At 42.4% G+C, this 16,594-nt stretch overlaps 2 protein-coding genes across 2 annotated transcripts in view; one reads left to right on the forward strand and one right to left on the reverse strand.

The window, feature by feature from the left end:
- Positions 1 to 4,679: 4,679 nt before the first annotated feature.
- On the forward strand, positions 4,680 to 13,737 carry tor4aa (torsin family 4, member Aa). The gene is made up of 3 exons (XM_061060723.1): positions 4,680 to 4,826; positions 8,396 to 8,845; positions 11,514 to 13,737. The coding sequence occupies exons 2-3, from the start codon at positions 8,396 to 8,398 to the stop codon at positions 12,354 to 12,356; spliced, it is 1,293 nt and encodes a 430-aa protein (XP_060916706.1). The 5' UTR covers positions 4,680 to 4,826; the 3' UTR covers positions 12,357 to 13,737.
- Positions 13,738 to 14,604: 867 nt separating this feature from the next.
- zgc:56235 (Voltage-dependent anion-selective channel protein 2-like) overlaps positions 14,605 to 16,594 on the reverse strand; it is an 11,862-nt gene continuing 9,872 nt past the window's right edge. The window contains exon 9 of the mRNA XM_061060735.1: positions 14,605 to 15,906. Coding sequence (XP_060916718.1) covers positions 15,815 to 15,906 — 92 coding nt within the window. The 3' untranslated portion in view covers positions 14,605 to 15,814. The remainder of the gene's footprint in view (positions 15,907 to 16,594) is intronic.

Genomic DNA, 16,594 nt, shown 5'->3' on the forward strand with positions numbered 1-16,594 from the left:
TGTCTGTCTTTTTTTTCATTCAACTTTTATGTCTGGGTTTTCCTAAATAGTTTCCAGAACTAAAACTGAAAACTACTGAGGATGACAAATTTAAACAAAGGAGAAGAAGAAGGAGAAACGTGGACAGGAGCCAAAGAAAAACCAGATGACAAGAAGTGTGTAGGGAGGAGCAGGTTGTGTCAGGACGTACCTCACGGGGTCATTAATGAGCTTCACATATTCAAAATGATGAATTAGGTGTAACATATTTCCAGACATTTTCATAGAGGAGGAAAATCACCACAGCATTTGGATTGCAAATTGATGCGGAGCTTGTGTTTATTTATAGTTACAGTAACAGATACTTTTCCAGGTTGGACAGACGGACTGATCAAGACTCTCCTGAAATACCTGAACACTTTGTGCTGCACTCTGATGGGGTTTTTTTCTACTTTCATCCAACATAATCATCTATAAATACTTAATCCACGGCAATCCGGCTGAAAGGGTTTGAACTGCAGCTCCGGGGTCATGTTTTCTTGACCTCTCTTTATTGATGGTGTAAGCCTGTGCTGCTGTCCTGTAAACAATGCAACACTCTCATAACATTTTGAAAACACTGGAGTGACCTTTCCTTAAAAACACCCTTAAAGGAACAAAAAAACAATAAGTCTCTCTTATCTCTCCTATTTCCTTTCTTGTTTCCTGCAGCTCGCTCGATCCGAGCCCTTCAACATTTCAACTTGCGGAAATTAAAAAAAAAGCTTTAGGTAGACCAGAAAGGCCTCCATTGAGCACGGTTGTGATGTGTGAAAGACGTGTTTGTTTTTGGAGAGATGGGAAAAGTTGCGAGGAAAGAGGGGGGGGATGACATGCAGCAAAGGGCTAAGGTCAGGTTTGAACCCACGGCCGCTGCAACGAGGGCCCTCTTTCAGTTTGTCTCTCTCCCTCGTCTTCAATGTCCTTTTTATTTTGATTCTTTTAACGTGAATCAGTGTTTAAATGTTGCTCAATATTTCACAGAGAAAGAAAGAAGGCGTTGATTTGATGTCCAGGAGCTCGGGTTGTGTTGAAGTAAAGTTAACTTTTATAAATATCCCATTTGGCCCCAACTTGAGTCTGCATGATTTTTTTTTTTTCTGTTTAATCTCGATTTCAGTTTCACATTCCTCCGATACTCATCTTTCTGCAGGAAACTGCTGAGTCTTAAAACACTCGCACTCGTCAGATCACACCATGAGAACCTTCTCTCACACCTTCTGAATGTTACTAATAATAACAAGACAAAAACGTCACCTGTTGCATCAGAGAGCAGCATGCATCACCACCGTGGCCCTTCAGATGCCTGACTGCTGCTGCTGTCATGTGTGACCGATCCCTCCTCCTCCTCCTCCTCACTGCAACATTAACAGTTTACACGCAGCAGCTTCTTTAGAGTAAACTGTGTACAGAGGACGTTTCAGAGGCTGCACAGAAGGAAGTTCAGACCCATGAACGAGTTTACACAGAGACAGAGAGCTTCCTTTTTCACACCCACGACGCAGCGTTTAGTCCCCTTACCTACCAATCAGATGGTTGAGTGGGTTTGATGAACTTGATAACAGATGTTAAGGAACCTGTTGGGCTCGATGTTAGATAGATGACGTGTGTTTGGTTTGGTATGCAACAAGTTTTATGATAACGTGTGTAGCTCCAGTGCTGGAAGAACTGTTCAGATGTTTAACTAAGTAAAATTCTCAAAGCAAAAATGTACTAAGCATTCATTAACAAGTAAAATGATCAATGCAGGAGTGATAAAATACTCTTCAACAAGTAAAATTATAATGGTGAAAAACAACACAAAAAAATAGCTGTTGATATTTGCTTCTTAAAGGTCACACATTGTACAAAATACTCTTCACCATGTTTCTCTAACACTAATATGTGTCTCTAGTCTGTCTACAAACCCCCCAATTATAAAAAAAAGTCCATCCTCTCCGTCTTTTTCCTGCTCTACTTTTCAGAAAATGTGTGCTGAAACAGGCCATTTGGAGATTTTCCCTTCATGACATCACAAAGGGCAGTAGCCCCTCCCCCAGGTGGGTGACACTCCCACAGCTAGGTGTTTGTTCTGCCCTCTGAGTCTGCCTTCTCGCCGTAAACAATAGGGCATGGAACGAGAAAAGCCAGAGACACCAAAAGTCCTTCCAGAGAGGGGGCGTGGTCAGACACAGCTCATTTACATATTTAAAGGTACAGACACAGAAACAGCCTGTTCTGAGCAGGGCTGAAATAGAGGGGTTCATAGACATGATCAAATACAGGATCAGAGTGGATTTAGAACAAGAAACTTCACACACATGTTTTGGGGAGCTCTGAGACTTATTTACACCGGTTGACAAAAAGTATAATATGTGACCTTTAAATACTTTTTTATGATTAATAGTACACAAAAGTACTGTAGCTTTAAAAAAAAAAAAAACTTTAAGATCTTTAGTTGTGACTCTAACCCAAATCAATCATTGTCTCCTTTTAGAATGAAGTAGATAACAAGAGTAGTAACATACTGTATATAAAGTCTGAGTTACCCGCCTACATGCAAGTTATTTTCTCTGCGGTTTATTTGTTATCAAATAAGAATGCAAACACTTTGCACGCCTCTTTGTTTCCTCTTTTAGTTTTCAGCGTGGCCTTTCACAGGCACACCCACTCATTACAGCCCAGTCATGTTATTATTGTTTATTCAAACCTTTTGTTTGACCTCAGTGAGGGGAAATGACTATCACAGTTTGTTCTCTTTTTTCAAAGAGCTGCTCAAATCCAGAAAAAGTTGTTGCTCGTGTTTCATAAACTCCAGAAAACAACAAATCTTGTGCAAAGAAAGTGAAAGTTAAAACGTTCATGAAAGTAGCAGCTGGTACATTTGATTTGTTTTTAGCTTAACTGAACACTCCACTGAACACTGTTAGAAACATCAGGACTAATGTGGAAACACAACTATATGACAAAGTTCAAAAAGCTCCAGCATCGCTTCATCACTTCGTTCATCTGTTTCGATCAGGGATGAGTATTTCCTACAACCCTACAATACGATCATATCGTGATCTACATTGATTTAGGATAGTGACCATGTCCTACACAGAATTCACTAAACAGCTGTTCTTTATTGTTGAGAAAACAGCAGAGGCATAAAGATCCTACAACTTCAAACTCTTCAATTCAGGTCCTCAGAGATCCAACAACTACATTAAGTATTAAGCATGTGTTGTATTACGACGTTATGTACGAGGTAATCGTGCTTTTAGGCACGGTTAGTCCTGGCCAGTGTGATCGCGGGCCGTGCCAGCCAGCGTGGGAATGGTGCAGCGGAGGGGCCAATTGTGCTTGAGTACAGCACGGTACAGATGGCCAGTGTGACCGTGCCCTAAGATATTTGAATCCCAGAGTTTTGGTGTTATTGTGAAATCGTCTTTCCAAAATGTCATGACAGCTTTGCAGCCGTATCGATTCTGTAACATCTGCATCCATTCATGTCTTTGGAAGTTGCACATGACGATATATTGCCGTATTAATTTTTTGATCGCAGCCTCATAGTTTTGATGACCCCTGATGAAGGTCACAAGCTTTCCAGGAAGGTACCAGGAAATCCCACTCTGCTTTTACAGTTAATGGTTACATAACAGTCACACGCTTTATTATTTATCAGTCTTTTTGTTTGAACAACGTCACAACGGGGAAAAGGGGGCTAGGCTACCTGACGCCCCAAAAACATTATCTTGTTAGATATTTAAATTCTTCAAAATACATTTAGAACAAAATATATCTTTGGGCTTGTAACTGCACAAATGTTACATCTTCTACCTTCATACAGAAGCCCATGCATCAATACACTTCATTTACCACATTTTAAATCTGGAGTCACTTATTCTTTTGTTTTCTCCAGGTTTCGACTTGTTTTTCCTGTTATTTCAGGATAACAAAGCTTCTTATCTTGTCATCACTTTCTGACGATCTGGAGAGAACAAAACACCTTGTCTTGTCACACCTGCCATGCTGCAATTAACCCAAGCTAATTAGCTAAGTTAAGACTAATTCTACGTCTGTTTGGTGCTTTTGTAACTCTAGAGGTTTGAGGTAGGTGAGTCGAGGTCTCACGGGAAAACAGAGATAAGACAATGTATGGATGCATGTCCACTTAGGGCTTACATACCTTTAAAAACAGGTGCTGAAAGTCTAGTGGTTAGCGTGCACGCCCCATTTAAGTATAGTGGACGGCCCGGGTTTGAATCTGACCTGTGGCCCCCCTCCTGCATGTCATTCCCCCTCCCCCCCCCCCCCCCCTCTCTCTCCCTGATTTCTGACTCTATCCACTGTCCTATCTCAAGAAGTCATAAAAAGCTCAAAAATAACCTTAAAAAAACATATTCAAAAAGAATGTGAGTTCTTGCACAAGTCAGAGGAACATCAAAACATCATATTAACAGATCTAAGAAAAGGAGGACATCCTTTCTTATAACTGATAAGTAACCAAACCACAATAACAATTTGACTCCTTCCTGTGAAGATCATTACGAAGGTGATAGAGAAAAAGGTCTTGAGCTGTGAGAGAAGACGTTAGTTATAAGCTGTGTCAGGAACCACCACGAGCAGAAACTGGAGAGAGAGAGAGAGAGAGAGAGAGAATAAAGAGAGGCGGAGCCAGCTTGATGCTCGAGAACAGGATCAGGAGGTAAGATAGACAGATAGGATAGTCTCTTCCTGAGTCGTGCTGCGTGCTGAGTGGAGCTGTTCTCTGCTCACAGAGTATGGACTAAACCCTGAAAACATTCAAGTTATTTCTCTGTGGAAAGACTTGTGCAGCATTAAAGGTAAGAAAACTCTTTATTTCTTGCATGTTTTTTTTTACTTATCTTTCCATTTTTCACTGTATTATTTCCTCCCTTTTTTTTCCTGGTTTGCATACAAGCCTGCAGGGTGAAGGAGTGTGTGTGTGCAGTTGGCTGGGAGGCATTCAGTACAGTAGATACCTGTTTCTTAAAAGATGAAACTCAAAACAGACGCCTCCTCACAAAGCTACAACCTGTTTCTCAGGGTGTGTTTTCAGATTTTTAACTGTCTGCATCAAAACCTGCAGATTTCAGGAGAGACAAAGCTCTTAAAATGTGCATTTGTTTTCCCTCACAGTTGAGGTGTGAAATGTGTGGTATGCAGCCGGCTCCTTCAGGTCCCTGCATGTGAACACACAGATAAGACCCCTGATCCCGTGTCTGTACTGTAACTCTCCCTTCGTGCTGAATTCTTTTGTGCTGATGTAAAGCGAGGCTCGGACACACAAGCACAGGACAACTTCCCCAGAAAACAGAAAAGACGCTGAGTCAGTGCCAAGAATAATTCAGAGCACAATGATGTCTTTACTATCTGCTTCTTTTTTTTCACTAAAGGAAGGGATGTTCCTTCTCAACATTTTCCCCCACAAGTCCAGTGAATCATTGACTGACATGTTGGTAGTTGATTTTTTATTTTTCTTGGCCTGACCTGATCTGGGCAGAACTGATAGTTCTTCATTTTCTGTAAGGCTTTAAAAAACAACAACCCTAGAAAGTCACACGAGGGCTACAAAACAGCACGATGAGAGAGTGACCATGATTTCACACTCAAACTTTGCAGGCTCTTTGCACCATATTGGTTTTTTGCAGACAAACCTAGAAGCAAACACACCTATCATTATAGATGGCAGACATCCAAAACATCAATTCATTAGAAGAATGAGGTCGTTGACATCTGTAATGATCGTATAAACTGGAAATAATTCAATGCATATTCAGTCCAGCTATGAGCTGTTAAAACTTGCCATAAGAGCATGGATCAGGATATTTAAAAGTGAGAAAAACTTTCTATGTTACATCAAAAAGTACATAAATACCAAGCAACAAAACCAACAGGAGGAAGTGCATTAATAAAATGAAAGAAAATACTTCATAAATATGCATGTTTTTTAAATTTTATTTCAAACAATCAATGGAAGGAATCATTCAAAAGTCTGGGTGCAGGAAAGCTGTGGGTTTTGTGTTTTAGATCAGCATGTGTTGAAGGCGTTGAGGTCATGACCCAAGTGGCTGCTCAGCCTCGTAGTGCATGAGAAATCCAAGATTTTTTCCCCAGATTTATTGAAGATTCATCAGCGTAAGGCTTGAAGATGACAAAGACAAAGTAGCACATGTAGGTTTTGGCTTTCAGATTTTGCAGAAATGACAGTGAGTAAAGGATGCATGCAAAAATCTGCTCTACAGCTCACTGGTTTGCATCGCAGCAGATGGAGTTAGCATGCAGCCAGCGATTGTTCCTGAAGGGATTGCACTTCCTTCTCCTCTGCAGGAACGCTTCCAAAGTATTTCATAGTCGATTTGAATATCGTTTTACAGGGGAAAACAGCAGCTCCATCCGTACCTGGAAAATTATTTTTATGTCCATGTGGAAATCTGTAAAACTGCAAAAAAACAGGCCCCAATTTATACTGATGACACCCAGAAATGAAATATTATTAATAAAGATATAAGAGCTGATGGATGAGTAAGCTGCGGTCTTTTAAGATATCTTATCAGTTCTCTGCTGGGAAATTCTCGTGCATTTGAACACCACCCAGAATCCACCCAGAATGCATCATCATCATATTTTCATCAGCACATCGTATCAGCTATAAAACTGAAGTTACTCCGGCATCCTTCTTTTAAAGATAAAGATAAACTTTATTTATTTTTTGTCACAACAGCTCAAGAAACAGGAATATAATTATCAAAAATAACAAGAAGTTTAAACTCAAACATGTGTTCATCAGTTAAATAAAGGGAGAAAATAGAATAGAATAATAGAATAATACTACACTACTTTTCCTTCCGCTTATTCAAATTTCTGTTCTCTGCTTTTACAACACACACAAGGGGGAAATAACCGAGCGCAGGATTGCACCTACTGTTCAACTATTTCACACTCCTCTCTTTCTCACTGTCAGACCCACCCAGCCGTTCCCAGCAGTCGTTTCAACAGACATGTGAGAATTATATACAGATGGTCACCCCAGTATGTACCTCTCAATGTGTACGCCATTGCCATTTGAATGCTCTGTTTAACCTCAAGTTTGCAGTCAGAAGAAGCAGCCCTCGCTGCAGTGGATGTTGAAAATTGATAACAGAGAGGAAGTATGACAGAGCAGAACTTTTTTTTTTCTGTTTGCCTGCTGAGAATCATGTTCCTCTTCTTAGTAATACTATTCAAATAAATGTACGAGTCATTAAATTGTGAATTAACTGTGACAACATTAAGTATTTTAAAGGAGCAATATGTCACTCTGACACCTAGTGTTTAAAATGAGTACTGCAGTCTAAATTCTAAACATCATAGAGAGATGTCCCCCCCCCCCCCCCTCTCTAGAGTCGATGCTCACACAGGTCACCATGTGGTGGACTCTGAAGCTTCAGTGTTTATCCAGCTCTGCATGGGTCTGTAAACCTTTCTGTGTTCTAACCTCTCTCCATTTTTCAAAAAGCATCTCCAATATTGATCCTAGTTTGAGCACGTTTCTGCTCGTGGAGCTTATTAGAAACATGCAGAGGCTTTTTAGGTCGGGTACAATCACTTCTATCTGAACCACTTCTCTTGACCCGCTTCCATCACTGCAACACCTGTTGACCTGATAACTGCAGGTCTCATATCTGACAAACCGAGGGGCGTCCAAAATGGCCACTGTGGGGGCCGCCTACCTTCTCTGGTCCAAACAAATCCAGAGCATTCAGGAGCAGAATCTAAAGTTAGAAGGAGGACATACTGGCTGCTGTGTTGTTGTCAGAGGCGATTTAGGGTCACCAATGAACCTAAAGAGCTCGCCCATGAACTGTGGGAGGAGTCTGGAGTACCCAGAGAGAACGCACACTTGGAGCGAACATAAAAAAATCCACACTGAAAGAACCTTGGCCCAGTAGGGAATTGAACCATGCAGGAACCTTTTTGCTGCGAGGAGACAGCACTAACCACAACACAATCGTGCAGCCGCTGAGTATGACAGGAAGTTAATACAATATTTTGAGCAGTCAATCAAGCTGTCCCCAAAAGATCCAACACGAAGACAAAAGCTGCTTTTCCACCTGAAGTTTCTGAACAACTTTTCAGGGATCCAAAAAGGTTCCTTCAGCCTGCTGTTTGAGTCTGATTACTTGCTAACCTCTTGTTGTTGTTTGCAGCGCAATGTGTAGCGCCAAATAAGATTTATTGAAGTAAGGAAGAAAGATTAGTGACAGATGTGGAATGAAAAGTGAAAATGCTGAGGCACTAAAATGTTCCTCTGAGAAGAACTGCACGAGAACTTTTCACATACTTAGTTTCGATGTGATTCCTTGTGATTCTAAAAGTATTCTACTTTAAAGTCATTCTCTTGTCTGTGCAGATGAGCGACCAGGACAGCAGCAGCTCCTCCTCTTCTCAAACAGAGGAAGAGATGGAGAAAGAGGAGAAGAAGGAGGAGGACGATGAAAAACACAGAGACAGCGCGGCCCAGAGTCTGTCCAGCTTCTCCTCGTCCCTGCGCGCCGTCATCCGCATCAAACAGAAGTACACGGCCCTGAAGAAGAGGCGTCAGGAGATGGCTCTGAGCCTGGCAGCAGCGGGAGCATTCACAGGAGCTCCGAGCAGAGCCAGCCCCAAGATCTTCACCTTCGACGGGGTCTCCCCTTCGGCCTTCTCCTCCCTGTCGTCCTCCGCCTCTCAGAAGAAGAAGAGGAGGAAGAGGAGGCGGGTTATGTTTCCTAACAGTGGAGGGTGCAGGAGCCCGCCCCGGCCGGAGCGCAGCCGAGCGCAATACTGCCTGTACCTGCTGTTTGCCATTGTCTTTGTGCAGGTAAAGTAACCAGATACAAGTTCTTTTCATGCACCTGTTTGTCGGGAACTTACTCGCCCTGTTTGCTGTTGTGTGAGCTTTGGGTGTTGTGTTGAAACACCCGTGAGAAAACAAACAACTGAGTCTTATTCAGAAGAATTTGGAGAGCTTTTACTCGATTTATTTTGATTGCATTTCCTTCAAGAGGAACTCTGGGGAAGATTTTATTTGGGGAGGAGTTTGATAAGAAGAGTGAGAATGTCACATTAACTTTTACTGAGGTAGATTCATGAATCAGTATTAAGAAGTAACACAACACAAAGTAAATGGACTTGAGTTGTTTATTTCTTTTCTAGTCTTTTGACTACTCAAAGCACTTTTACACCGCAGGTCACACCTACACATTCACACACTGATGGCAGAGTGTCCATCAGTGTTAACTAATCGCATTCATACACATTCACACGCCGCTGATTAAGCAGCAGGAGCAACTTGGGGTTAATTTGGGGTAAACTTGTGTGTGTGTCCTGGACACTTTAGTTTTGAGTCAGCTGCTCATCCTTCCTCCTTTTCTGTACATTAAAGGCTATAAATGCAATTTTTTTGATCCAGCAGATGTCGCCCTTGAGCACCAGCATGAAACCAAAACAACTGGCGCTGCATTGTTGTGTTAGCATGCTAATGCTAGCGATCTTTATTATGCTCCTATCTTCACACTGCATGTAAATTTACCTGAAATGAGCGTGATCTAGAAACACAGTTAAGCAGTGAGTACAGTATGTTATTCTTCTTTTCTCTAGTCCCTCAATTAAACAACTTTTATACACGAGGGGAGGAGTCAGCCGGCCGTCCAGGCGATGTAAACAAAGTGAAGATAGGACTCTGAAAACTCTGAAAACATCACAGACAGTGGGACTCGGGTGTTACACCCATTGTAGACAGTCATGACTCACAGAGTTATTTTCAGAGGAGATACTTGATTTATATTATATTTAAGTGAGAAAAATCACAGATAAAGACTTTAAATAGTTCATGTAGTAAAGATGGAATCAAACTTTGTACAATATTCATCTTTTTCCATTTGCATAGAAAGGTTTTTACAATATGTTGTATGTAGAAAAACACACTTTATTATAATTCAGGTCCAATAAGGGCCCCTCCCTCCCCTGGGGCTCCCAGGTAGTCAGACGCCCATTAACCGTCACTCTTTGATTCTCTGCTTACTAACATGTGATCGTGGTTCTCTGACAGTTTGTCTTTAACTAAAAGGAAATAACGAGGCTGAGGAGTTTGTATTCCCTTCATCTCCAGTGTGACTCTGCCGGTGTAAATATGGACTGAACTGTCTACATTCAGTCCAGAAATAGAAATACAGCATGAAGCATGATTCATTGAGACCTAAAGGTGGATCATTCAGTCAGAACGTATGTGATGCGCCCACGGGTCATTTCTGCCTCAGAGCCGCTCAGTGAGTTCGTCCAGCTGTGACCGCTTTGTTGTGCCGAGTATCCCGCAGCATCGTAAATGGTTTTATTTAACAGGTTTCAAACATAAACAAGTGTGTCACGTGTTGCAGCGGCTGCACATGAGCGAGATCTTAATGCTTCACTTGGAGAAAAGAAAAAAACAGTCCGGAAATATTTCTGAAGTAAACAAATGGACTGGCAGAGCATGTTCCCTCTACTGCTTCTACTTTTTAGTTTAACTGTACATATTATTATTTAGGTGTTTTTTTTACTGTTTGATTGTTTCCTCATTAGTGTGGGCGATGTCAGCATCATGGCATGTCATGGCCTATCCCAGTGACAGGCTGCGAGATGAAAGAAACCCTAATCACTGTAAAAAAAAAAAAGAAACGGCTTTCTATGAGACTAGTCTTTGTTTTGATTCTAAACAGGATTTTCACCAGTTTTGGTTTTTAAATTGAGAAAGTGAAACAGATCAGTGTGGTCAGTGTGGTCAGTGTGCATGCTGCAAAAATCCCTTAAAATGTCAACGTGCACGTCATTCTTGTATTTGCAATCTGCAGAGATAGTGGAGCTCATGATTGCTACTTAGACAGTGGTGAAACAGCTTCTGGGAAAAAACAAAATGCAACGCTTATTTTGAAAGGAGAAACAGCTGTTACATCACTCTCTTTAAAGCCACCAGACTCCATTGACTAAAAAAAACTTATTTCAACTAGAACACAGGGGTTGGCTCTTTAGCAAGCGGAAACTTCCGTTGTTGAAAATTGCAGCGAATGCAGAAGTGCAAAAAAAAATAAACTGCAGTTCCTCTTGTCTCCACTTGGGGCTGAATTCAAACCCAAGAAGTCCCCCTTAGAGCCCATATTAAATGCTGATTTTTACAGAAGGAATAAAAATGTTTACAGCCCGGTACAGGAAACAGTTTTGGTCTGAATAACTATTTCTTTGATGGCGCACATTGTACGAGGGGGAGGGAGGGGGGGGGGGGGGGGGGGGGGGGGGGGGTTGATTGACAGGTGGGTGTGTTGTAGCTGTTGGTCAGGAGGCTTAAGGCCCGCCTCAGCTCCACCTCTTCGTCTGCTTCTAGATTGACTGAAAGTAAGGTTAAGACAGCAATCCCAATATGGTGACCATCGTCGCTGTGTCTGGGTTTAAAAAAATAAAAATAAAGGCTCCAGGTTTGTACATTTCTAAAGACCCTATCTTTCTTTTTTTTGCAGGTGTACAACGCCATAGAGAACCTGGACGACCACGTCCTGCGGTACGACCTGGAGGGGCTGGAGAAGACTCTGAGGCGGGAGGTGTTTGGACAGCAGGGGGCGGTGGAGGGTCTGATAGCCCACCTGAAGGACTACCTGTCCACCTACGTCCACAACAAGCCCCTGGTGGTGTCGCTGCACGGCCCCAGCGGCGTGGGGAAGAGCCACCTGGGACGCCTGCTGGCCGGACACTTCCGCTCGGTGGTCGGCGAGACCCTGGTGCTGCAGTACTACGTCCTGCACCACTGCCCCCTGGAGGCCGACGCCCCGCAGTGCGCCCGGGACCTCTCCACCGCCATCTCCGAGATGGTGGAGCGGGCTGAGTCGGAGGAGAAGATCCCGCTCTTTATCTTCGACGAGGCGGAGCACATGCACGGCGAGATCCTGGACGCCCTGTGGCAGCTCGTCGCCTCCAAACAGTCCAACGAGTACCTGAACGCCATCTACCTGTTCCTGAGCAACCTGGGTGACACACACATTACTAAACACATGCTGCACAACTCGTCGAGTAATTCTTTGGCTGCGTCGGACCGCCTGGTGAACGAGCTGACCCCTGTTTTAAGAAACATTCTGGAGAAGCTGCACCGGCTGTGGACAGAAGCGGACATCTTCCCTCTGGGCCTGCTGGAGAAAGATCACGTGATTCAGTGTTTCCTGGATGAAATGAGTCGCGAGGGCTTCTACCCGGATCATCCCAACATCGAGCGCCTGGCGGGGGAGATTAAATATTACCCCGCCGTAGGGGATCGCGAATATTCCCAGACAGGCTGCAAACAGGTGGTGGCAAAGGTCAACCTGCTGTGAACTGTTTGGATGTTTCACATTCTTTGAACCCTGGAGAAAAAACAGTGTGAGAGGAGCCAGAGAGTTTCCATGGTTACCGAACTTGAATGACAAAAAAAGCGGTTGTGAAATAATGTAAAAAAAAAAAAGGATAGAGATGAGGAGCAGGCTTGATGCTGAAGACGTTCGACTGTGTGGTGGTGAGAAAATCCTGTGAAGAAGTTTGAAATCGCCCGCATCACTAACACTCCTTTAACTACACTTTAACATGCTTTGGGGTCTGCCGGACTAATGGGAAAGTTTTGTTTACCTGCTTTTGTCGATTACTTCAGCCTGCAGCAGTTAGCTGTTCTCTTTAATCATGTAACCTGTCAGGACAAACGCACGGTCATCGTAAGTGTTTAGTTTAACACCAACTGGCTCAGATATGGATTCAAACTGTCTGAGAACTTTTTCCTGAAGTTTAATCTTTTTAAACAAGAAACAGCTGTTATAGCTACACCGCTATCTTCACAGCCACCCGACTCCATTGACCAAAAAATGTATTTTTACCATGCTTAGCTCTTCATGGTTTGGGTGAACTGACCCTTTAAATCCTTTGGAATAACTCACAATCATACGTCATCAAGCAGTTTAACCAGACATAGGAGGAGAGTGAAACTAATACTCGTTCAGATGATGCATCAGTTCAAGTAATGTTGGGATGTTTGAAGTCTCTCATCAGAAAATGTCAAATGTAATGCAGCTTTAACGCTAGTGCAAGTCTGCAGGTTCTTTACATATTTCCATTTAATCTACTGTGTACATGCATCTATTTTAACTTGAGACTAATTACCCCCCCCTCCCTCCCACTTTTATTCAAGGCAGGGTTGGTAATTTTTAAAAAAATAGCATGATTTTGAAAGTAGCATTCCCTCAGTGCTCCGTCTGCACCCCCTCCCCTCTGTGCTCCCTCTAAAGCCACGCCCCCTCACTTACATGCATGAGCGGCGCAGCTCCAGAAGCGGACCTCAGCTCATCGCTTGCATCGTGTAGAGAACGAGCAGGGAGACAGGGAGGCGCCTGATTGGTTCATCAAATTGGTACCTTGACCCTACCACTGGTTGAAGGTTTTACAGGCTTACAACTTCTACAGATGACTTGAGACTATTTCAACCAAAATCTTTAAAAAAAAGTCTATCTGGAGAAAATGACCAACCCTGCCTTTAAGGTTTATTTATTATTGCATGGAAGTGCTACATGTTCACATCCATGATCTGTAAGTTACACGTCATGTTAGACTTGCACTAGCATGAAGACCTGATGAGTTTTAATGGAGTCATGAATATTTCCATGTCCTGTATTAAGTTTGTATTTTTGTATATAAACTTTTACATGAAATTAAAGAAACAGTTTTGAAAAATGTTTTTGTACAATATATTTGATGTTGCAGACTACAAAACATAACGGAGCATTTTTAATATTTGACAAGAAGAAACATTTTGGACATGGATAATATAAGTACCAATCTGTACAATATCTACTGAATGAAATGATAAAGTGATCTTACTATCTGATCAGACATTAAGAAAACATGCTATGTTGAAGTGCTGGCTTCTCTGACAACAACACAGCAGCCAGTATGTCCTCCTTCTAACTTTAGATTCTGGTACTGAAGGGTCTGGATTTGTTTGGACCAGAGAAGGTAGGCGCTTTTAAGGCGACCCCCCCACACAAGGCTGTTTTGGAAGCCCCTCAGTTTGCCAGATATGAGAGCAGTTATCAGGTCAACAGGTGTTGCAGCGATGGAAGCGGGTCAAGAGAAGTGGTTCAGATAGAAGTGATTGTACCCAACCTAAAAAGCCTCTGCATGTTTCTAATAAGCTCCACGAGCAGAAACGTGCTCAAACTAGGATCAATATTGGAGATGCTTTTTGAAAAATGGAGAGAGGTTAGAACACAGAAAGGTTTACAGACCCATGCAGAGCTGGATAAACACTGAAGCTTCAGAGTCCACCACATGGTGACCTGAGTGAGAATCCACTCTAGAGAGGGGGGGGGGCGAGGGGAGACAGCTCTCTATAATGTTTTGAATTTGGGCTGCAGTACCCATTTTAAACACTAGGTGTAAGCGTTACATATTGCTCCTTTAAAATATTTGAAAAATTTGCTTATTTTCTTGTATTTATTTCTAGTAAATAAGCTATATTATTTAAGCTTAGCATAAAATATGTAAAAAGGAGACATTCCAAACCAGAACATATTTCAATTAGAAAAGAATTACAACAACTTTCAGAGTTTTTTTTTAACGTTTATTATTATAATTCCCTTAATAGACATTGGAAAAAATGAGGTACTGTGTCTAAGTGACAACAAAAAAATGAGCTTTGTAATCATGATAACATAATTAGATGGAGAAAAAAAACCCACATTTTCATGATTACAATAAATAAATAAACAGGATAGTCATGTGGGACACAACGACCTGGAACGTAATCCTATGAAGTGTTTTGTACCGGAATCACTCAGAGGACAATCGAGCTGTACAGTACAGATCCGAGGGGTGTGTGTGGGGTTGTCTTTATTATCGTGACGAGAGCGCTGACAGTAAACGAGTGCAATCCTTCCAGCAACACGAGGAAAACGGCAAAATCAAGACGCCTGACCCTACGCGACAGTCCGAGCAGATGCTGAATATCCTCCATTTCTCTGTGACGGCCGAGCTGAGGCGGATAGATGAAAACAATATCGTAGAAATGCAAACTAACTACACAAGCTACCAGAAGATTCCACTACACTGATTTCACCTAACCTAAAAAACAAAGAGTCACAAAGGATTAAAAGATCATATCAGAGCATCTACAAAGACTTTTAAGTGTTCCTGTAAAGCAAGCTTCAATATCCTTCATTTGTTCTCTCCTTTAAACCACCAGTGCCTCAGTAACTCCTTCATATGTTCATGAAATGTGTTTCATGTGGATTCAGTAGTCCACACAATGCAGCAGAACGTGTTCAAAACAACAAAAACAAAAAAAAACAGACACTCAGCACCATTTTTTAACCAACGCCTTCAGCTCTGCAGCCATGTTTTTTTCTTTCCCTCACATGCTTAAAGAAGGCAGGAACGACGGAAGCTTTAAGGAGCTAAACATTAACCACCACGACTATACTTCTTCCTACAGGGAAATAAAATACTTCAATATCAATAAAAACGAAGAATAATTCCTAAATATGCGCCGTCCGTTTTTTTTTTTTTTTTTTTTTTTACAGGATCACCCTCACGACTCCTCTCAGGTTTCTGTGACATGATGCCGAGACTCGACTGCTTCTGTCGGAAATGCTCATGAAGTGTGTGAGGGGGGGCTACATGAGGTTGGTGTGTGTGTGAGGGGGCGGGGCCGGGGCGGGGCCGGGGCAGGGAGGAGGAGGAGTGTGTGGTGACGTTGTTCGGGGGGCTTTTTTTTTTTCTTCCCGTCTTTGGATGGTTGGATTTGAGCAGTTTATGCTTCCAGCTCAAAGCCCATTCCCACTTTGTGTCCGCCGGCATTGAAGTTCTTCCCGTCGATCAGGGCTGAGAGGGTCACCTTCACTCCTGTGAGACAGAAGACGCAGTTACTGCAGGGTTCATCTGACTTTTTATGTGTTTTTATTAAAGATTTATTTTTGGGCTTTTTGTGCCTTTAAACTCTTTATATGTGATTTTTCACACTTAAATATAATATAAATCAAGTATATCCTCTGAAAATAACTCTGTGAGTCATGACTGTCTACAATGGGTGTAACACCCGAGTCCCACTGTCTGTGATGTTTTCAGAGTTTTCAGAGTCCTATCTTCAGTTTGTTTACATCGCCCGGACGGCCGGCTGACTCCTCCCCTCGCGTATAAAAGTTGTTTAATTGAGGGACTAGAGAAAAGAAGAATAACATACTGTACTCACTGCTTAACTGTGTTTCTAGATCACGCTCATTTCAGGTAAATTTACATGCAGTGTGAAGATACGAGCATAATAAAGATCGCTAGCATTAGCATGCTAACACAACAATGCAGCGCGAGTTGTTTTGGTTTCATGCTGGAGCTCAAGGGCGACATCTGCTGGATCAAAAAATCACATATAAAGACTTTAACGGAGAGATAGGACAGTGGATAGAGTCAGAAATCAGGGAGAGAGAGTGGGGAATGACATGCGGGAAAGGAGCCACAGGCCGGTTTCAAACCCGGGCCGCCCGCTTGGAAGACTATAGCCACCAGCACTTTAAATGTGTTTTTGGAGGGAAAACAA

The sequence above is a fragment of the Labrus mixtus genome, chromosome 17 (genome assembly GCF_963584025.1).
Source record: "Labrus mixtus chromosome 17, fLabMix1.1, whole genome shotgun sequence".
Classification (NCBI taxonomy): domain Eukaryota; kingdom Metazoa; phylum Chordata; class Actinopteri; order Labriformes; family Labridae; genus Labrus; species Labrus mixtus.